At 35.3% G+C, this 24,777-nt stretch overlaps 1 protein-coding gene across 1 annotated transcript in view; it reads left to right on the top strand.

Moving 5' to 3' along the window:
- The window catches only part of LOC124632518 (gastrin/cholecystokinin type B receptor-like), a 130,835-nt gene that overhangs the window by 37,769 nt on the left and 68,289 nt on the right, over positions 1 to 24,777 (top strand). The window contains exon 4 of the mRNA XM_047167376.1: positions 24,286 to 24,468. Within this exon, the coding sequence (XP_047023332.1) occupies positions 24,286 to 24,468 (183 nt within the window). The remainder of the gene's footprint in view (positions 1 to 24,285; positions 24,469 to 24,777) is intronic.

Raw genomic sequence — 24,777 nt, 5'->3', positions numbered from 1 at the left:
ATAGGTCTCGTCTTTTCCCAACAATTATGAGGTCGGTTTTCTGCTTACATTGCTTCCATACCGGTTTTTTTGATGCGCGTAGCAAAGAAACACGGCAAAAATCTGTCTTGCGGATGTTTAGGTCTTTTTTGAACCGGTAGTTGCCAATTATTGGCCATGTCGGTTGTTTCTTCCGCTCAGTAAATCCAGCAGTGTGAACAGGCTTTTAACCAAATGCGTAATAAGTTACGCGTGTTTTACACAAAGCCATTGACTAACTTATGTCCTCAACCCGTTACCCTTCGTATGACCCACTCACCCACTATTCCTATAATTGTCAACTTTTATAAAAATAGGTTCAGAAGTTTTTGCGTATAATATTAATAAACATACAAACATCAAAACTTTCACAAGTATAATGTTAGTGTGACTCGATGTGCTTTTTTGTGTGACATAAATATTCGCATAAACATGATAAAGTACCATTTTGAGCAACTTAACTGTGAGAACATTTTACTGTGTGTCAGAATGGTACTTCAAAACAAGTATTGTTACAACTTTCTTCACTGAGCGATGGTATGATAGATTTTATGGTGCGAATGTTGAATAGCTAACGTGATATAGAAGTTTTGTGGCAAAAACATGATTCGGTAGATATTCTTACGTTTTGTGGGCCATACGTCTCAACATATAATATTAGGAGACGGACGAACCTCTTCAGATGCTATAGAAATTACAGATAAGAAATTACTATAGCTACCACGCTTGGTTAACTTGGATTGTCAAAATCTTTTATTGGAAGAGGGTTTACCTAGTATTTTACGACAGGATATACAGTTACTGTAGAATAGCAACAACTCAAAATCCCCCATTACATTGGCGACTTCACACTGCATATTCCCGGTTTCACCAAATTCACCTATTCTTCTTCTATACTATTCTGCCTGTTATCTCTTTTATACTTGACCACAAAAAAATATGGATGTCGGACTTAATTTATGAAGCTTTACTTTTTTATCCAACTCATTTTGGTGGTAGAATAACACAAGGGAAATAGTGGAAAACTTCCAGCTCACTAAAACAGGTGCCACAAAAGAACCATAGAAACCACTCTATCGAAAAACCCACGTTTTTAATAAAATAAATTAACAAAACAACTCCGATTTGTATGCAAAAATATAAACGTCGGCTTTCAATAGTGAATATTTTTTCCTATCCATATATGTGTTTGCAGGCAAAATATTTCGTGTTTTCAAAGCTCACGCCAATAAAAACCTGGTATGTAAAGATATGTAAAGTTTACCCTAGAAATAAAATATAATAAACTTTGATATTTCAAGGAATATCTATTTTTAGGTTCCGTACCCAAAGGGTACCTATTGTTTTCGCTCCTTTGTCCGTCCGTCCGTCTGTCACCAGGCTATATCTCATGAACCGTGATAGTTAGAGACTTGGAATTTCACAGATGATGTATTTATGTTGCCGCTATAACAACAAATACTGAAATCTAGAGTAAATAAATATTTTGGGGAGGCTCCCATGCAAAAAACGTGATTTTTTTGCTCATTTTATAAATAATGGTACGGAACCCTCCGTGTGCGATTCCGACTCGCACTTGGCCGGTTTTTTCAGCGCTTTCATGTAATTCTGAAATTCTAGTCACGTTTTTACATAAGTCACTATCGAAGGGTCGGGTTTTTCATGCGAGAAGGTAAATATTTGACGATACGTGTTGAATTTAGTTCAGTGCTATCAATATTTTAAGCGTGTATTATATTAAAGGTTCATATGGGAAATCTAGGACTATGTTTGAGGTCAAAAACCGTAGCGGCGAGTCTAGAATTTTAAGTACTTCCACGAATGACGGCATTTATTTGAAAATAAGTAAACCCGTATATATTACTAGTTGAGTACATATTTAGTGAGTTTATTTATCATAGTACACGCTAAGTTTAGGTCGCTAGTAAAAAAAAATATTTACAGTTTCAAAAAGCGATACAAGCCATTTTTACTTTACTAACATTACTTAAGAACTTTTATCTTGCCCTAAAAACTACTTATTTTTTTAACAAAAACTAAAATTGACACTTAAACTTTGTAATATTTAAGTTAGCACAAAAAAAAAACTGTTCGAAAACTACCTAGGAACACATTAAAACTTTACGCACTGAAACTACCAGAATTTAAACGACTCACAAGAACTTATATAATATTAACTATAAAATGCAAATTAGTAAAGCTATATGCGCAGTATTAAGCTTAGTAATAATCATAAGTTTTACGTAAGACTGGTAGATAATAACATGGGAAATTGTGTTAGGAAAAGTAATGTGGAAATTGCTTATGAAGCCAATAAGTGGAGGTTACTAACATAAAGGGAAAGTAGGAACTTAATTTTATACTCTAATAGCCCGCATTCACAGTTTAAAGACTAGAAAATTATGTGGGATTGTACGTAATTTTTAAAGACTAACTGTTTTCCGGGGGTTCTTTCCGTACCCGGACAGGGTACCGGGTAGTGCAGCTTTCAAACAAATAAAGAATCTTCAAAATCGGTTCTATAGTTATGGTCGCCCTTAGGCTACAAACAAAAATATTTCCTCTTTCTAAATATACGTAGATGTATCGTATATATTAAGATGGCTTATCTTAATATATTGGGCGAGAAAGGAATGTATGATCAAACATAATATTGCTATATGCTGTGATTTCAGACAAATTAATATAAAAGCTTTAGAAATATATTTTTTTCTATTGCCCTCGATTGCTTCCGCATATCGAAGAAAAAATACGCATACCCGGTAAAAGCTTATCTACTTACCTTATTTCCATAGCTCGACCATATTATTTATATACCTACCAATATCATAGAGTACCTATTTTCCTCAACCAGCGAAGTTGGTCTAAGCAAAATCTATTATTATGTAGGTAATGGAAAATTCTAGCAACAGTAACTCACAAAACAATAGGAACTGGAAAAGGCCACAACTATTATTAGGAACCCAAAAAGTTCACGCTCGACCACTTCCTAAATAAAACCTTAACCAAAGGGAACCGCAATAATTCACGTTTGGGTTACCTAACCCTTTTCTCTTTCAAACTTGACAGTACCGTCATGTTGATTACAAATAATATATGGATGGAAACCTTTTATTGATAATCAACGTCTATTTTAGGAAATATAATAATTATGATTGTTTCATTGAGAAAATGGTTCTGAGTATAGCTAAAGCTTGTATGATTGAGTTATTTGAAATCTAGAGCTAAAAAAGGATAATCATTTAAGAACATACGCTTAAATATTCACATTGATATGATGTAAGAAGATAATATTAAAAGAAAACCATAGAAACTGGTAAGGGCCAGAACTATTAATTAATCACAAAAAAAAACGGAAAATTTTGTGTTCTAGAAAATAAATTAATTTTAAATTTCGTTATTTAAAAAAAACTTTTACCGAATCCATTCACTACTGACCAAAGAGCCTTAAATTTTTAAAAAGACTTTTTACTCGTTTAAATAAATTATGTGCGAAAAGATCAGAGATGGAAAAAAGGTAGAAAAACGTCTGCTTTTGGCCGTTTTTTGAAGAAAATAATGATGTAAAATTAAAATTAAGGATGGTTCAGGAAGGTGATTTATGATGCTTGCTTAGGATTTTAAAATATTCTTATCAGGTTTATGTGTTTATTTTCATATAAAGTCAAGATTTTTGGGTTGAATAAATATTGGACCTTCCCTGTTGAGGGCCCGTTTACACGAGCGTTAAAATGTCGTTGGCGTAATTTTTACGCTCGACGTCGGCTTATTTTTTACGCTTGTCTGATTAGAAAGCAACGTGAAGATTTGTATGTTCTCTGTATTTTAGCACCCAAAGCTTAAATAAGAGCACGATACAATTAATTTACACCGCGCCACGTTAAAATAACGTTTTCATATAAACGATACTTAGAAAAATATTTTTTCTATTTGACTGTCTTTTTTAGCTGCGTTTCTTCTTCATTATGACTATCAAATATGGATGAAAACTGTTAATACATTTTTAATGTATAAATTGCAAAGAAAATTCAAGGCTTTTCTTGAAATATTACCTACATTAATGCCTAGTAGTGGTTCGTTTAATAGTTCTCGTACACGTGTTTTCCCTAGTAAACGGAAAATACAAATCCAGGTTGCAGGAACGGAATTCAATTTTGTAGCGGGAATCGCCGGTATGGAGTGACTTGTTATTTTATTTTTGACTTTGATTAGCCTTGTGACTAGTTCAGAGGCACGTGTTTTTAGGAGCTTTGATGATTTGAGAAGCTGTTTACCTTTCGTGACAAATATTCGAAGTACGTTTTTTTATAAATTACTGATACGTTAAATGTTTAAGAAATAATGTTTCAAAGTGGTTTTTTCACGAAGAATATTTTAATCTTGTCTTACCAAATAATAAATTGCATACATTTTCTACGTACTTGCGTCTGATTTTGTTACGAGTTTACTTGAACACCTTGGCCTTATTTTCTTAGAACCACGGGAAAAATATAAAACAAATCTTTTATACTTACAAATAATTAAAAAAAAATGCAGAGATAGAGTAGGTGTTAATATTTTGATTACAAAAATAGATGACAATATTAGCAGCACAAATATTTGTGCGAAATTGTGGGCGAGAGTTCAGTATTAATCCCATATTGCATTGTTACTTATATCGTACGCCCACAGAGTTCAAAATAATTGCTTTTTCTACATTTTGCGTAGCTAAAGGGCGTGAGTTTTTTTTCTAAGTGTCACATGTAAATAAGGAGGACTGTTAAAGGCGTACATTTTGAATAGGCACTCAAATATACGGGAGTTCATTGGACTGTATATTGTGAGACTTACTTGCTAGTCAAGGGGTTTGCGCGCCAAAATGAGCTTGAAACATATTTTATTTAGTTACTTGCCTACTGGTGTGTATTTTGAAAATAAAATAATGAAAAAGGATCGAAATATTAATTTATTTTAATACTTATCGTTAAACGGAATTGAAAACTCAACTAGACATCTCAGGATGTTACGGGACCAATAAATCAGAATCGGTAGTCGATCGTTGTCATAAATCAATGGTAAAATGGATTGGTTGAAGATCAATCGATGGCGTCGACCATACGATCGCGTTGATTAATCCATTCTCGACCATTGATAGGTCAAGTAACACGTCAACAAGGTCGTATGACTTTGATAGCCATATTTATGTCTACAAGTAAGAAATTAAGCCCAAAGACCTCGTGTGTAGTCCAATTAACTTACTGATCAATTCAAACAAAATCTAAAAATATGGAAAATCTAAAAGTATGTCTACTTTTTATGTGTCACCCATATATGGACTGATCTACCCAAGGGTTGTTTAATCTCATGATTGATCATCCTGTGCAGTCTTTACTTAGCCTTATTTTGGGAGTTCTACCAGAACTCTCAGAATTAGAATTTGTTCCTAACAATATGAACCAAGTTAATCCTTTTCGACGTACCTAATTTTATTTACTTCCAGCTTGAGTTTGACCTTATTTTTTGGTAAAATGTTATCAATGTAGGTGCAAGGCGTTCAGACATTTTTTAAATTCAATTAATCTCCTCCTACATGGTAAAATGTCATGTCATTTTTCAGTTTTATGAATATCATTCGTCTGGGAACGTTGCAAAAGAGCCGATAGCGGTACGATAAATTATTTTTATACGCATTTTTGGCGGTGTCGATTTACATTGCACCCGTTTAATAGTAAAATATTATGCAGATTCTTTTGATTGCTATTGTAAATAACATGAAATGAAATTACACGGATGTATTTCTCAGCCCAAACTATATAAATATACCGTTTACTTATACTTATTTCGCAGTTAGTGCTGAATCAGACAAAACAACAAACAATGTATTTCAGCTTTCATACGTGGGCAGACTAAAGCTTGTGGCACATTATAGCAGCACCGCAACAGCACGGCTGCAGCACGGCGTCGCCTCGAATTAAGACTACGGCTAGCTGCCAGCGCGCCAACCACGTGCTGTCCGCTCGCCGTCGGTGCGCCGTCCGCTCGCCGTCGGCGCGCCGGCCGCGAGGTGTAAGCTTGCTGTCACCGCAAACTCAATATTATTTTAAGACGATTATGATTGATGTTATGATTGAACACGACGTAATGACGTTGTTTCGCTGCCGGCTCGGAGTCGGCGCGCAATTAGCACGCCGTCGGCGCGCTGTACGCATGAGGACCGCTCGCTGGCAGCACGCGGGCGGCGAGTCGAGTTGTGTGGAAGCGGCAAGCACGCTGACTGCTCGCCGTTGGCTTTTTCATATTGACATTACGAAATATATTATAATATACACGATTTAATGCTCTAAATTGAATGTCAACTTAAATGCTGGTGTGGAGCCGTGCTGTTGCGGTGCCGCTATAATGTGCCATAACCTTAAATGTCAATCTATTCTTTACCTATGTGCCACAATCCTGTTATTGTACCAAAAATGCATGTAATATTACTGGCTGACTCAACAGAATTTCAAACAGTTGTCCCAATTTAATTTTAATGAAACATTGTGTTAATTTGTGTTTGTCAGACAACTTAATCCGTCTATTTTCCTTAACAGCAGTTATATAATAATTAATGGATACTTTATTTGTGGGACAGTGTAACCATCTTTTTAAATAGTACAATATAGATAGTAAACCTGCCTGTAGTAAATAACACCCACCCAAAACAAAAATGTGAAAGACTGCCAAGTTCGATAATATGGGAATGCTTCGCCTATAAAAGAAGTGAGATCTGAATAAGTACCAAGTTCCATACACATACCTCAGTTAAAAATAGTTACTTTTTAATGATGTTACTTGGCAAGTTTTCACACACCTTGTTATAAACCTACTAAACGCAATGAATCAAGTATTTAATTTTCTATTAAAACTTGCCGTTTTCAGATTTTTACTTTACTTTAAATAAAAAACTTTTGTAGCGAATTTTAGATCGGTACGTTCATTCGAAGATATATTATATAAATATAGATTTTAGTCGATTTTTAGACGTCAGAAAATCGAAAATTTACACCGGGTATAAATTTACACCTTCATTATTTTGAAACCGACTCACACTTAGCCATTTTCAGATTTTTCCCTTTACCTTGACATAAAGACCTACCTCCATGCCAAATTTCAAGTCAATACGACCAATGAAAGTGGTCTAGGTTTTTGATGAGTGAGTCAGTCAGTGAGTGTATAGTAAAAATAGCGATTTTCTGACGTCAATATCTCAAGACCTACAATAGGTATATTAATGAAATTTTGTATTTTAGATAAGTGAGGGGGTCTCAACAGATACTAGAAATTTGATATGCGTAAATAAAATAGATTTTGAGTTATAGAGTTATGGGGTCGAATTTGGCCCGAAATGGTTCGTGTAATATAACCCACGGCCGGTGTGTCGCTTTTTTTGCTCGAACTTGGCGGACACACTGCCGTGTGTCTAGATTTAAAAAAGGTAGAGTAAGTGGAGGGCGCGCGGCACTTTGCGGATAATTCAAAGGTTCTTCTAGGGTGTGTTCAAACTAAACTGACAGTCAGTGCCGAATGTGAACGAACGTTACGCAGTTTATTGTATTTCGACATATATATTCACCTTTTCGTTCATATCTAACCGATGATACGTTACACATAATATGCATAGGCGCTGACATTCGGCGGCTGACAGTCAGTTTGGTTTGAAAGCATCCTTACTGTTATGTAACAAAGTTAATTGCCGACATAAGACAAATACATTTCAAAAAGCTCATAAATAAGGTCATATTTTATAAGGACGCGGATGAGTGTTTTGGATCAAACTCATTAAAGTCCAGTCAAGGCTTGAAACAAAAAACAAGAAAAATTCCTAACTTTCTAAGAATTTTTGACTCGCGTTATTTCTTAACGATGAAACTTCAAATGTTAGATTTGTTGTTTATTTCAAAACAGGGACAGGCACAAGGAAATTGATATTGCGTAATACTGGCAGTAAAAATATGTAATAATTTAATATTTGTTGAAACAAAATTGAAAAAAAAAAAAAACATAATTTAAATTAAAAAATACTCTTGGATGCTTTTATTTTTCTCTCAGGCTTTTTCGTCAATTCCTAATGAAGATATCTGTCTTGACTTGTTAGTATTTTATTGACAAATTCAAAAAGCAATTTACTAAGAAGTCCTTACTAAATTGCTGGAAGCAATTTCCCAATAGCCTTATTGAAACGGAATTAAGACCCTGATTCAATGTTTTCTAATTAAGAAGAGCAATTAAAATATTTCAATTTGAATATTTCGAATTACTTACTGGAAAATTGTTACTTGTTACTTACTGGAAAACGAAAGATTAAAAAAAATATTCGTTTAATGTGAAAATTATTGAGAATATTTATAAAGATCAATCGAATCGATTTTGACGCTTTACTTTCCACGTGTGTAGTGTTAAATCTAAAACTATATGTAATAATAGCATAAATAAATAAAACATACTAAAAATAAGGAGACTGTGACTTGTGAAATAACGGCAGATAGAAAAAGCACGCAATTATTATGACAAAAAGTTAAAAACGCTAAACCCTATAAAAAGCAAAAAATAACTTTTAACACTACGTAAGTACCAACTAAAGCATGTCAGACTAAACTAAATTTTGGTCATTTTAGATTTTCAGCAAAATACATATAAATCGGTTTATCCGTTTCATTCCGGTATTCCAGGGTTTCATCCGCCACATCCTATTTCCAGCATCAGGTTCTAGTCAATTAGAAAAATGAAGAGAGCTAGTCAAGACAAATTCAACGAGCCCGAACTCGATGGGTTTACTAAAAGGCAGTTCAGGGTTACGTCTCCGATCTTCGTGTCCGAACAGCAGACCAGCTCAGTGGTTCCAGAAGACATTAGTGTTTCAAATTTCTGATCCCACATATGCTTGCAAGTAAACTGAGCGTGTAACATTCCTATCACACCTAACAAACGAGCGGATGACCTTGAAGACCTGAACCGATTTCCACCAAACATAGCTAAGAACACTCCCGAATGACATTCCTTTCAAACAAAAAAAAACCGCATTACAATCGGATCATCCGTTTGGGAGCTACGATGCCACATACACACACAGACACGTCAAACTTATAACACCCCGTCGTTTTTGCGTCGGGGGTTAAAAACATGCTGCGCCGACTTCAAATAAAATGGGATACGGGCAGAAAGATGATGATGAAAACCGAATTAAATACTGGTGAAAAATATTCTTTTAGTGGGTTCAATTAAATTATTTCAAAGGGGCACTTAATTCGAGGGATGTGAGAAGACAAAATTAAATTCAAAATAGTCACAATAATTCATCTTGTAGAATGTACTAGTTCCATACGACTGTAATAATATTATGACGAATGTTATATGTGTCATGAATGTGACCCGAAAATTTATGGATATAGCACTAAAATGAACCTAAAGTCCTGTCTGGATAAAGCCGGGCTATTACTCTTCGGAGTACTTTGTATATAAGCTACATGAAATGTTATGTAATTTAAAATTTACATTCAAAATGTTCCATGTGACACATTTGCATCAGCTGCATCTGGTCCGACTGGAAACCGATCCAAAAATGAAAGAAAATCGGAAGACGGATTATTTAGAATTAGGTACTATTCGAAGAAATAATGACAGAGATAGTTAAAACGTAGACTGGTAAAGAACGCCTAAGGCATTAAGTCCACCATTGTACTTGGTGTAAAATAATTATTAAATAAACAAACAATATACCTATAGGTATTCAATAAATACCGACATGGAAAAAATAACTGTCGACGTGGATAGGAAACTCATCAATAGAGCCATCTATGACGTTACATACGGCTATTGAATTCACATCGGTTTCCGAAAATACTTTTTTAGTTCAATAGAACTGACTGAATGAAAGCCGTCATTGATGTTACTGACAGAATTTCTGATACTGCTATGCAGAATAAACCTTTCGTCATCTTCGTCAATATTTTTGTACCAATTTATACATAAGCCGTTTTCACCGCGCACGCGGCTTCATACGCCTTCCAGTGGAACTGCTAATTGAACCGGGACGAAATATAGCCCATGTAGCCCAAGAGAGTAGCTTTTCACCAATAAAAGATTTTTTCAAATCAGTAAATACCTGATCGTTGTAGTAGAACGCACTTAAATACTACTACGATTCATTTACATACTGATTTATGAGCCCGAAGTCAAGCTAAGTATAGTTTAGACATCGTTAAATCTACTATCCTAACACAAAATATGTAGAATACTAAAAGATCACGCGACCTTTAAGCCTCAGCCTAAAATCAAGTTAAACTCAAATAAATTATTCAAGCACGATATGAATAATGAAATTGTAGATTTATTTCCAATGTCACCTTGACTTATTGTAGTTTCCTCTCTGTTAATAGTTTATGATGAACGTCGAGGTACACGCGATTCGTGAGGTCAAGGCATTTCGAATACCAACTCACTGAAACTTTACTTTAGTAAATGTGAAAGTTTTGTATCGATAAAAGAACGGAGTGGGCAAACCAGTTCTTATACAGGGTTACAACCTAATCCATTCAGTGGTTTAACCACAGGAGTCTTTTTTCGTTTTTATAATTTACAACATCATGTGTAAAGCAGAGATAAAGTTAGGAGTATCGAATGTTTTGATCAGTTGACAGCTGTCAGTTTTCAAGGGAGAATTTCAGTTGTTTGTAATGACTGACTTTTATATGATGTTTTAATTTTCGCACATTTTTATTCTATTTACTTTTTTTTACGTATTTTTTTTATTTCTTTGTTAATCGACATATTATATTAACCAGTATATTAACGCATTTCATTTAATGTGATTGTGAACGACACACCCGATGTATAAAAAACAGTCGATAGCTATCCATACTTATTCAATAAGATCACAAAGAGACCTACGTAAGAAAACTTTGAACTATAAAAGGATCCACCATTTCCCCGTATAGCCATTAATATTTACATACCTATGTACATATGACATTTTCCTTATCGATGTTTTCTTGGATTCTTTCTTTTATCGACGTATCTTTGATCACACCAAGTACTTGTGTCAAAAAATTCTCGTCTTCCTTTTTCTTTTGTGAAATCTTCAAACAAGCGCATGAAAATGACATCGTCGATTTTTTTTCATTTTATAATATTCCTTAAAAAATATACCTCTTAAATATCTTCCCTCGACAATAGGCAAAGATAAAAAAAGTCATTTATTCAAAGTGGGCTGAAAATCAGCAGTTTTTGAAGGTCGAGTTTATAAAAGACAGCCCCGAAAACGCCAGCCCTTGACCACTTCCTATGTGTTTTTGCTGGGAAGAAGAAATGGTGGAACAAATTCGCCAGCCAAAGAAGATAATACATTAATACAGGCATTCCGTTTGTGTATTCCGTTTTAGAAACCCAGCCTTCGCCCTTTCAAGCCAATCAAAATCCTTTTACTAACATCTCCGGTTGGCCTAGATTCCCATATTCATAACACATAAGCTTCTATCTGAACTAGTTTTTCTAGAATTTTAATTTATATTCAGATAACAGTACCAACAATATTTCTTTTTTCTAAATCTTTTTACGCAATGTAACACTAAAATGTTTAGATGGACCACGTTTTCAGAATATAAAACGTGACACCCAGTATTCATCTATTTGGTTCAGAAATCGTGCGAAACAAAAATCTTATTACACAATAATGGCCTAGTTTTATTGGCTGAGAGTGTATGTCACGGTCGATAAGACTTTAATTATAAGTAGACAACAATGTGTCCTTTGATTTTCGATGTTAGAAATGATTTTAAACGGCGGTGAGGGGCCGTTATGTGAGTCGTCCTTTGTAAACTTGACCTTCAAAAAGTGGTGATTTTCAGCCTACTTTGAATAAATGACATTTCATACGATTTGATTAAACAGTGTTTTAATAAAACATGCAAATATTGTTAATAGTTACTGCAGTAAAAGTTAACAAGTTTTTTTCCACAGTCGCTTTTTATTGCTGTCATTTTACACTGAAAACCATTACATGTCAAGTCTTACTAATGGCAAAGCTTCTAATAAAGTGTTCACACAAAGCCAGTATTTTTATCATCGCATCAGCCCTGTAAAAACTCAGCTGTTGGCACATTTCAGCTTAATTGGATGACAACAAGTGGTTTAAAAATGGGCGACGTATTATATACAGAAACATAAAGAGAACAAAGCCGAATAAGCAAAAGCTTTTATAATGGATGACGTTTTAGAAAACCCTCGGGAAACTGGCAGCGTTTGTCGCAAATAAATAAAATTTGAGATACGGTTTGTCACGTAGAATAATTCAAATCGTAAAAATGTTCAAGGAAACACTCAATAACCGATAGCTATTTTTATAAGAAGCAGCTTTCAGAATGATTTTTGTCATACACAAATCGTGGTAAATTAAAATATATAATATACGAAGTTACAGATATACAGGATTTTGATGTAGATATCGAGACAACTTCAAAAATAATCAGCAAAAGTCAGAAACAGAAGCAGTTCGCCGACATACGGCCTTCATTCTTCATTTATGTATGTGTATCAGGATTCCAAAATGCTCACGTTTCATCATTTCCAAGAAAATACAAATGTATGATATTTTCTGATCGAGTTTCTTGACTGTGTATCGACATTTTCAACTTTGAAGTGGAAAAACCTTGGAGTGTCTTATTCATACCAATACCAGGAAAATGAATGGAAAGGACCACTCATTTCTTAATAAAATTTTAATAAAAAAGTTTTTCATTAATTTTATTTTGAATGATAAAAGTTCATCTGTTATGGTGAAGAGAGATCTAAAAATATAATTTTTGTAATTTTAATTTTGCATTTCGCCTTGAGCAAGGCTGGTGATTAATGCTCATTCCTTCTCTGTGTGAGAAGAGGCCTGCAGTGCCTCTTTTAATTTCATACCAACATTCACCCTCTTTTGAAATTATCGTAATCTTTTTCATAATAAATCATACAATTTTATGCCACATTACATCTTTAGACATAACATTATTTATTCCAAACCACTTTTCTAATGTCTCAGTGGGATTTATTTTATATTTTTAACGGCCAGTTTCTTCATCAAAAGTTAAAGTCAAAGTAATGTCTAAAGTAAAAGTAACGGTCAAATACGTTTTTTCAAGGTTAAAGTGACAGCAAAACTAATAAAAAAATTGAATTTGACCGATACTTTTACTTTAGACATTACTTTGACTTTTACTTTGGCTTTAACTTTTGATGAAGAAACTGGCTGTAAGAGAGATGAATAAATATAAAGTTGGCTATGACAAGTGACATACGATGTATTGAGTAAGGTTACTTTTAAACCAAACTGACAAAGTACTAGAGATAAGACAAGAACATTATAATTTAGCTGCATTTTCCCTACTATTATTGGATTGTTTTATTCTAAACAGATAATGACCATTATTTCGTTGTTTCTCATAAAATAAAATTTAAAAAAAATCACAGGAGGGTGATGATGAGCAATAATATAAATAAAATTAAATTTTGACCTTTAATTTTGACCTTGACTTTTCACATTGACCTTGACTGTGACTATGACCTAGACTTTGACTTTGCTCTTTTAGTTTATCCTAATACACCTATATGTTCGAATATTACAGCTTCCTTGAATGTTACCCGTTAACTGGTGACGGACATAATGAGGGTCGTTCAGTATACACTTTGTAGTTTAATGGGTGTTTACAAAGGTATTATGGGTATTTCTGTCGCATTAGATGGCCAAAATGGCTTGTAAAACTGAGCTTAATGCCAAGTTTATGTGGTTGCAGAACAATTTTATCGTATCTTTCAGTGGGTTCAATGAAAATGAGGTCGATTTGTTTAATCTAAATTATCCCCAGAAGCCTCCTTCTGACAAATGAGAGGGACGGTATGTAAATAATAGTAGGTACGTAGATTACAGATTTAACGAGATATCTATCAACTACATTATTATCTAATAAGACAATCATGTTGATAACACAAATGTTGACCATACCGGGAATCCAATTTCAGACCCCCAGCTTAGGAGTGCCACCAACAAGGTCGTCAAGGCATTATTGGCATGTCTAAATGATATGTATAACCTTCAATATAACCAAGATACTTTAATAATAATAATGGCGTCCACTGCTGATTTCGGCCACGGTGACTGTTCTCATTTAAGGAGATCAGCCAGATGCGCAGCGCAGGACATATTATAGTGCACAAGCATTTGCGCAGACCCAGGTGCATTCACTATTCCTTCACTCTCATAGCCCGATGGGACAGCGATCCGACACGACCGGAAAGAGATTAGGCGCAGGACCGACATTTACGTGCTCTCCGATGCACGGGTGAATCAATCATTAACTTCCAGACTACGGGCTGCTTTGTGAAAGTTTAAGAAAACCCACAAAGCGATTTCGGCGCGACTCGGGAATCGAACCCGAGACCTCGAGCACAGCAGCCGCGCTTGCGACCACTAGACCAACGAGGCAGTCAAGATACTTTAGGTACACCATGATCATGAAATTCAGCCTGCAAGAAGGAAAAATTGTATCACAATGAAAAAATCTCATCATGGTTCGTTCATTTTCTTCTCAGTGATTATTTATTAATTTCCTACTAATCCTTCCTCGTGTGCTAATCGCAAATGTGTTATAATGATGATGTATCGGATGTTACGGTTTTCCGTATAATGGAGTATCGGTTTTTGATTAAAGCTGCAGCGGAAGCGGTGTTGTTTTAATTAGTGTTTATTGAGGCTTGAAGACATAAAAGATTTTTCTTCTGAAAGAGTAATAACCTTTAGTTTTGTTTAGAAGATAGATTTTTTCATACTTTCATCATGAAATTTCAGAAGAATAATAATCAATGAATCTACGTGATGTAATTGAAAAAAAAAAATAGTTGGTCTGGTTGACTGCCGTTGCTGTTTTGGTTTTTGTTTGGTTGCGACTACTGGTTTGTCCGATAAAACAGGTAATTGAGTGTTATATCTCCATTCGTAGCAGACTTTTCTTAAAGATTCACGAATTATTTCCCATAGGACGTAGTTGACACTGTTTGCTTAAAAACTAGTATTATATGAAAAGGGCATAAGTCTATTGCGCAGGATATCTTAACTTACGAAAAAACTCAATGCTATACAAATTACAGTAATGACCTAAAATATATATATAGGACAGAATGTTTGTGTAGTAACTTATATCCTTTGTTCTCAATCCCAAACAATAAACAATACTTACAAGATACAAGTCAGATCCAACGAACATCTATTTTGTGTATGAGAAACTAGCTATTTTCTGTGGTTGTACTCTCGTTTTATATAGCTTTATCACTTTTGAATCTAAAATATATTTTAAAGAGTAATCATCCTGAAAAATTAACATCAGCGTTCAGGTGAAATAACTTTCAGAAAAAAGAAATCTTTATAAATATTGTTGCTCGATAATGGGCTATCTCAAATACAAAGTTTAATTTTAATCGGGCTAGTAATTTCTGAGACCAACAGAACGATCAATCGTTCGAACTTTTCCATATGTGTATAAATACCCCGTCGAAATCTTTATAGTTTAATCTTCTAATACAAATATACTAACACACAGACTTTCCCATTAGTAGCCTACATACGTATTACTATAATTTAGAATATGGGTCCAATCTAATATCGAAGGTTATGCCAAAATCAATGAATACCAGATGACTCTTAGTGTGATGTAAAATTAATTAATGGTTCACATCTGTATTTTACAATTAACTATGCCTATACGTTGAGGTTTGCCACTGGTATTCAATTGCTTAAAAGCACCCGCATACTACAAACTTTTAGTCGGCCTACAGTTGACCCGACGGCTGGCAATTTCTCAAAAATAAAATCTTGATCTAATCAAAGTTTTCAATCAGTCTAATACAGCTAAATAATAAAAAATCTGCCTTATGTTTATGTTGTGCGTACTTCTGATCATCTTCATACCGATGAGCCAAAACAAACTATTGGCCGACTAAAAGTTTGCAGTGTGCTCTTAATTGATTCCTATCATTTAATTTATAGTTCCTGCGGTTGACGTGAAATAATGTTGGGGTAGTGCTCATTATATTTGTACCTCAATTATTTAGTCACACTATTACATTACTGAATGGAATAGTTTGTTTAGTGGGGCACATTAATCTAGGGAACGGTTGATACAAATTGAAGAAAATATTTTAAAGTTCCACTAATATTCTATTGAAAAAGCTATAAGGCTACTTTTTATATGCGATTAAAGGAACTTTAGTAACCCACAATCAATGTTGTGCTTTAATGCAATACAAAGAAGGTTTATTTTTTATGTACCTATGTGTCTTCTCTGTTATTCCGATGATACTGAACAAAGTATGTTATTGGACTCGAAAAAGGAATTTCATTATAACTCCTTCTAACTGAACTTTTTATATAAAACTTGGTTAATGACAAACTTCCGTGGAGAGGACGTGTGTATATTTAAATTTTCGTCCCTAAACTACGTTTTATTTTTGAGAAGTTATCTGACAAATTCATTAGATTAGTTGTTCATAGTGTTTTCTTTGTAAAATTATACTGGAGATTAGAATTTTCTAATTTGATTCTCTCATATATTATATATCTTATATATACCTATTTTAGGCAAGATTCGGATCACCGTGACGTATACACGCATATATATAATAAAAAATAATAATGTCGGGACACCTTTTCACACACGGTTGGTTAGCCCCATGGTAAGTTATTAATTAACTTGTGTTATGGGTGCTAACACAACTGATAAACTACATATAGCTACACATATACATATTTATAAATACATATTTTAACACCCAGACCACGGCCAACAAGCATGCTCATCACACAAATGTCGACCGAACCCGGGACCTCAGATTCGGCAGTCCGGCTTGGTGACCATTGCGCCATAGAGGTCGTCAAGTCAATATATCTCTTCTGGTATGTTCTAGTTAACACTAACAATTTTCCCATTAGGGCAATTAATAAAAACTCACAGGCAAAGTGAACATTAACTTCTTGAAAACTTGTATTGTGTTATGTAATAAAAATTCTTAGTCATTTTCTTTCCTACCTAGGTTCTCAGGATACATATACTTTCCCAGTAGATCCTTCAGACATAAAACAACAACGTGCTTATTGGTTCGTCCATTTTCACGTAACAATAACTTAGAGATATTCCATGCCTAGGGCTACTATATAACAAAAATTTACCAAGTTTTTCTGAGGAGCTAGGTTAAGCAGCCTCAAGGCGCGTTTTCCTAGCCGACATAAAAATATTAGGTAATATCAACGAATGGATTATTCAAATTTTCAATATTCTGGATATTGGCAAGAATTTTAGGTTGAATTTTATAAGAGGAAATTGCTTAGTTATTATTATGTATTATTGTATTATATCTCTAATATTTGTGTATTATACCACTCATATTGTTATACAATCATGTTCAATAAGGTGATTCGATTTTACAGGTTAAACGATTTAATAGCTTTATTTCTTCTTCTTCTTTCTCCTGCCCTGTTCCCAAATTTTACTTGGGGTCGGCGCAATATGTCATTTTCTTTCATTTTCCCCTGTCACTCGTCATATTGACACTCCCTTCCTATTCATATCATCTTTCAGGCAATCCATCCATCTTTTCTTAGGTCTTCCTCTTCCTCTCCATCCATCTACATTCATACCTAGCACACACTTTGTTGCATGCGTATCATCCCTCCTCATTACATGCCCATACCACGACAATCTTCTACTTCTCATCTTTTCTGTAACTGGCGCTACTTTCAGACTTCCTCTAATGTAATCATTCTTCACTTTATCCATTCTTGTAACACCACACATCCATCTCAGCATTCTCATTTCTGCTACATGCACTCTCTTCTCATCCCTCTTTTTCAATGCCCAACACTCCGATCCATACAGGACGACAGGTCTAATGACGGATTTGTAAATTTTGCCCTTCAGTTTGAAGGGCATCCGCGGGTCACAGATAGCGATAGTTACCTGTTGCCACTTCATCCATCCAGTATTGATCCGATGCGTAACGTCCCTGTTCACCTCACCGTCACTTTGGACGAGTGAACCAAGGTACCGGAAGTCGGAGCAAACTGGTAGGGGTATGCCGGCTAGGGTTATGGTCATGGGTCCTGAAATACCACCAAAATCACAATGAAGGTATTCGGTTTTGCTCCTGCTAACCTTTAAACCTACTGTCTCCAGTCTCAGCCGCCATGCCTCCAATCTACTCTGGACCTCTGGCCCACTCTCCCCCACCAGAACAATGTCATCGGCGAAAAGCATACACCAGGGTGCCTCCTCCTGTATATCTGCCGTTAGCGCGTCCATTACCAGCAGGAAGAGGTACGGGCTGAGAGCCGACCCCTGATGTAAGCCAACACCTACACTGAAACTGGCGGTAGTGCCCGCTGCGGACCGGACTTGTGTACTGCATCTGCCGTACATCGCTCGAATCAACTGCACATACTTCCCTGGTATACCTTTCTCCTCAAGGGCCCACCACAAAACCTCACGAGGCACCCGGTCATATGCCTTCTCGAGGTTAACGAACACCATATGCAAGTTTTTGTGTGCACCCCTGTACTTTTCGCACAGTTGGCGAATACAGAATATAGCGTCCGTTGTACCCCGGCCAGGCATAAAACCGAATTGATTTCGTGCGATATCACTCTCTTCTCTCAGCCTCCTTTCAATAACTTTCTCCCACACTTTCATACTATGTGACATTAGCTTTATTCCTCTATAGTTGTTGCAATTCAACACATCACCCTTGTTCTTAAAAATGGGCACCAGGAAACTATTGCACCACTCGTCTGGTATAGTTTCCTCTTGCAACAACATATTGAAGAATAAAGCCAGCCATTTCCATCCATTCATCTTTAATAATTTCCACACTTCCACTGGTATTCCATCTGGCCCTATCGCTTTTCCATTCTTCATTCCATTCACTGCTATTCTGACCTCATCCTCACATACATTTCTTACCAGGCCCTCGTTCACCGCTTTATGATGGAGCACACCGCTCCACTCATTTTCTTCATTCATCAGTCTTTCAAAATATTCCTTCCACCTACCTTTAATCTCCACATCATTCGAAAGGACCGTTCCATCTCCATTCTTTACACACTTTATCTGGCATACATCTCTTGTCATTTTCTCCCTAGATTTAACCAATCGGTAGAAGTCATTTTGACCAGCTGGGCTATCTAGGGAGTCATACATCTTCTCGTGCGCTTTTGCCCTTGAAACAGCCACAATCTTCTTTGCTTTCTTCTTACATTCATCATATTCAGTTTTTTTTGTGCTTTTTCACTATCATCATTGCCTTCCAATAGCTTTATTTAATGGATGCATATTTAAAACTTCTATTTTACAAATTTTACAAAAATATATAACCGACTTCTACCTTTCAAGTCTGACAAATAATATGCTGAAAACCATATCAAAACTGGGAATCTCCTCCTTTTTTGAAGTCGGTTAAAATTTAATAATTTCGACATACATACACAAGTCTTGGTACACTCGACACGTAAGGTATAATGTCTGGACAACTATAACTATAACTTGGGCTATTTTCGTAGGAGCACGGAAGCAGGAGTTTGAATTAATATTGGGATAGAAACGTACCTGGTCTCCGGTCTGTATTACCTACGATGTACGGGATAAAGTCGGTATTAAATAAAATGCCTCTATTGTATTTTTCTCAAATACGGAGGTAATACCTACCCTTACTTCATTGTACAATAAATAGGAAGTGCATATCGTCCCTTAGCTAACAACACCGCATAAGTCATTTTTAACAACTTTACAGGAGACGAAGAAAACTGTGTATTTTTTAAAAGGCCAACCGACTTGCGCGCTGTTACTACTTTTCGAATTACGGCATCTGATTGGTCGAAATCAATATCATGTGACCAATGGTTAGACGCGCAGTGACCGAATCTATCCAAAGGCATTTAAATGTGAAAACCGTCAATTTTCGACTTGAGCGGTGTTGTAAGCTAATAGCCCGGTCAAAATAGACATTTGAAATAACAAAAATTCCCGGAAAGCTGAATTTTGGTAGAGAGCTTGGGTTTACCATTACAAATAAAATGTCAAAAGTCCTCATCGATCCCACGTGTGCGTCAAAAGTTATTCGAGGTCAAACGTCAAAATTTTAGGTTTTTTGGATTTTTCTCGAAAACGGTGAGTTTTATCAAAAAAAGACATCAGACCAAAGTTGTAGATCTTAAAATTCTCTATAAAATAGTTCTTTGATTTTTTTCTTAGGATTAACCATTCGCGAGAAATCGCGATTCTAAGACTCACATTATACATGACATGCACAATTGTACACATTTCCAAGCCACATGTGAGGTAGTGTACTCGGCGAGTTACCCGTCCTCGAAGGGTTTTTGGCAACTCGTCATCACTGCTAAAACCGAAAGATATGCAATTGACAGCCAGAACCCACCGTTTTAACCTGCCATCCGAAACGCCTAAATCCTAAAGAAAAAATCAAAGAACCATTTTGTAGATAATTTTAAGATCTACAACTTTGGTCTGATGTCTTTTTTTGATAAAACTCACCGTTTTCGAGAAAAATCCAAAAAACCTAAAATTTTGACGTTTGACCTCGAATAACTTTTGACGCACACATGGGATCGATGGGGACTTTTGACATTTTATTTGTAATGGTAAACCCAAGCTCTCCACCAAAATTTAGCTTTCTGGGAATTAATGTTATTTAACCACTACTTTTATGTCTAAATTGACTGGACTATAAGGGACGATATGCACTTCCTATTTATTGTACAATGAAGTAAGGGTAGGTATTACCTCCGTATTTGAGAAAAATACAATAGAGGCATTTTATTTTAATGATTAATTTTTTGATAAATTAATTAACAAAAATTGATTGCCTTTTGTTTTTCTTTATTATTTGGATAAAGAGTCGATCTTTCTAGATAAAGGTTTACATTTAGGTAACTCAATTTGAAAGACATATAATACTGGTAATTGAAAAAAGAAAGAAAATTCGTTGTCTATCATCGAACTTATCAAATTAAAAGTAAACGAAAAACCACTGAATCGAAAAAAAAAAAAAAAACAACATTTAAGTTCGCTAAGCGTCTGGCAATATCTGATAGCTAAGTCAGTAAAATGCCTTAAAACACTTCAAAACTAAATAAAAACAAAGATATAAAATTTAAAAGGTACTTGCTTAATCTTTAAAGCCTGCAGTTTCCACAAAACTTCGAAAACATAAAACTAAAATTTTCAGTTGCTGAATTTTGTATGTTTAATTACCGTATAAAATTCTACGCTCCCCACAGTGTACAATTTAATGTGTTTTACAGAAGCCACATTATTTCATACTATATGCCTTCATAAGACCATCATTTCTGAAACTCTGCTGTACCACAATATGCTTGCTCCAGAATAATAAACAAAAGTTAACTTGCATACAAGAGCGGTTTATAGGTGAATTTTTATGACCTTTCTAGATGTAGTGGAGATGCATATTTTCTTGTACTATTTTGGGACATCAAATCTCTGAAGTTACTGCATGTTCTGAAATAAAGCCCTAAAGTGCTAGATGTATACCGAGTATTAAAGTAGCTTATAGCAGTCGAAACTTCTAAGCTGTGGCTAGCTTCTACAGCCTGGCAAACTCGTTAAGGACACTTTCGTGATCCACCCGATGATCGGGACTTAGGCAGTGCGCGGGACGATGACAGCTGACAAGACTGTTCCGCGTGACCCTGTAATCACTCCTGCTGCCTACGTCCCGCTCCCCACGATTCCTTAACGAGCTTACCAGGCTGTGCCAGTCACAGCTTATAAGTTTCGACTACTGAAAACTGCTTTTACTGTCATGCATCTAGCACTTTAAGGCTTTATTTCATAGGTCTGTCACTAACAAGCTTGCCAAGCTGTAGCTTTAAAACCCTCGTGTTAACTCTCAGTAATCTGATCTGAAATGGATAGCCAATAAGAGCGAAGTTTTCAATAAACTTTTATGTAGTATGTCAAGCCTTACGATATTTATGGCTTTGAAGAAAGCTATAAATATAATATTGAATGCAGTAAATCACGTCGAGATGCATATAGAACTACTGAACTAGAGCAATACTTATCTGAAGTTTCTTCAATACTTCTTAAATTCAATACAATAGTTTATGCGATACTTGACTATTCTTAGAAACTTTAAAATAATTCTCGCATTTTAAAAGCTTGGCAAGATTTTTAATAAAAATACTCTTTTCATTTAGTTTTAAATAATGATCATTGATTTTTGATTTGTGAGTTTCAATTCAAAAATATCTGGACACTCATTTTAAAGTTGCCAGCAAAAATGTGCCCAAATAAAAATAAAAAGAACTTATAACGTAGCTCGACGGTTTAGGCTTTCGCTCGCTGGCTTCATAATATTTTTGCTCGCTACATTTCTGCCGGGTTCGGTAAAATAGTGACTGTAATGGTGCAGATATGATTCAGTACCGTGCACTCGAATCCCCATTTTTTCCGACTTGGCAAGCTCAGTACTATAACCACGGAGGAATGAAAAATCGGAGATGCCATAAGGCATGTAGGTCAGGCGCCTTCTTGAAGGTCAAGTAACGTACGGTAGAGATGTTCAATATTGGAACTAAGAAGGCGTTCATTTTCTTCGTCAAATTAAGACGAATCTTCAAAGATTGGTGATATGGTTTTAAAGCGAACAGACGGGTTCTAAAGATGGCGTATGAAGGCGGAGCTCGTAACGTTCCTTTTCCCCCGAACACTTGCATTTTGAAGATTTTACATTATGACATCTCTGCTAGTCATTTTATTCTCCGTGACTAAAACACTCTTTGCTTTATACGGGATCCTTTTACTCAAACTAATTTTTCGCGAGAGTACGTCCAAAAAGTTCCTTGGCTTTTGAGTTTCAAAGGAGTTTCCTTTTGGGTAAAATGAAACTTGAAAAAGTTAAGTACTTTTTGAACCTTTGGAACGCTGGGATTTATTATTTGTAGTGGTTTGATGCACCTCGTTATGAATTTTTATCATTTTTTTTTTGTGACTCAAGATCAACGATAAAAATATATTTAAGGGTGGTTTTATTTAAAAGAACCTTGAACCATCCCTAAAAGCAAATTGCATTAAAAATAGTATTTATAACTGTTTGTTATAATTGGATAAATTTGGCATAACGTTATAGAATACCAGCACTAAAAATAACACCAATAAAAAGGAAAACACAACGGCTTTGCAAACCGTACATAATTATAAAAAATAAATTACCCTGTTTATTTGTAGTAGAACTTCTCTGGTATTTTCCTAGAATTGAACCTACCTCAACCTCCAATCGCTTCCACTGATTTCTAAGGTCGATAAGACAATCCAATTAAAGTCGACAGCATTCTGCATTGTGTCCTGACCCAGTGACCTGAGGGTATCTGCAAAAAGTCCATTCAATAATGGACGTAACAGCCAATATTTTTTCAAAGCTATGGAAGTCTTTTCTCGACAGGAAATCGACGTGCTATAAAAGGAATACGGAGATTGTAAAGGCTTGGTTATGCCTCTGTAGAAATGCGTTCGGAGTATCGTGAAGAAGTTACCTTTTATTTTCAATTCTAGGCATTAAATATGGGTGGGAATTTTCAAGACTTTTACCTACGATGAATTTTAAGATAAATGTTTAAACAGGCAATTATCGTACTTACAGACATACTTAAACTGCTTTTTTTCATATATCTACCTTACAATAGATGTTGTATTGATCCATATGCTGTACCGATTAATGACGTCATTCTCGCATGGTCATTCATAATGACCTCAGTCCATTAGACCCTACTCCCTTGAGTGTGTGTGTGTGTGTGCAGACATGAGCTAATATATTATATTGCAACTGATAGGTACACATATGTGAGCTTAGTTGTATTTGTATGCTATAAACATCCGCCCTTCTCCATACTAAGGTCCTCTTACAAGTGACTCTTGACATTTCACATCTGTTAACAAGTCTATCCTGTTGTCTGCTTATTATAAAATTTCAGATAAAATGTATGGGGCTAATGTCAAAATTTTAGCCCCGGCTGCGGCTACTGGATGTTATTATGCATATAAACCTTCCTTTTCAATCAATCTATCTATTAAAAAAAGATAGGTTATTGAAATATAATTGAACCTACCTCAATCTCTCGCTTCCACTGATTCCTCAGGTCGATAAGACAATCTAATTAAAGTCAACTTTTAATTTGCGTTTTTTCTTTCGCAGCCTTCAAATGCCGGGAAGTCTGGACGAGCTTGGAGTTAGAACGCGCCTTCAACCTTGGCTTAGATGCTGGCCTGCTGCTGCTACCGATCTCCATCATGTCATTTGCGTACTCCTTAATCGTCACCAAGCTGTGGAGGGGGATGAGGCATGAGATTCAACATAACTTCAAGTGGCAGCGACATTGTGAGTAGATATTGTGTTATTGAAATATAAACTGTAGGTATTAGGTACTTCTTAGGACTTATTTTACTGCTCGTCAGTTACGTAATATTGTCGATTGAATAACAGTTTTTGTACTGAGAAGCTGTTTGTGAAAAAAACACTATTTTATATGACCTTCTTTGGGCGTTATACGTAAGGTATTAAATTTATAATCATAGTACTTCCCTTGGGAATTATATTCTTGTTCACTCAATTTCCAATAAATCATGAAAATATTTTCAGATATTTAGCACCCACCTTAAATTGCATAAAGAGTGACACCCAATATAT

This window comes from Helicoverpa zea, chromosome 8 (genome assembly GCF_022581195.2).
Source record: "Helicoverpa zea isolate HzStark_Cry1AcR chromosome 8, ilHelZeax1.1, whole genome shotgun sequence".
In the NCBI taxonomy this organism is placed as follows: domain Eukaryota; kingdom Metazoa; phylum Arthropoda; class Insecta; order Lepidoptera; family Noctuidae; genus Helicoverpa; species Helicoverpa zea.
The sequence above is the reverse complement of the archived record's forward strand: the minus strand, read 5'-3'. Positions and strand labels throughout refer to the sequence as shown.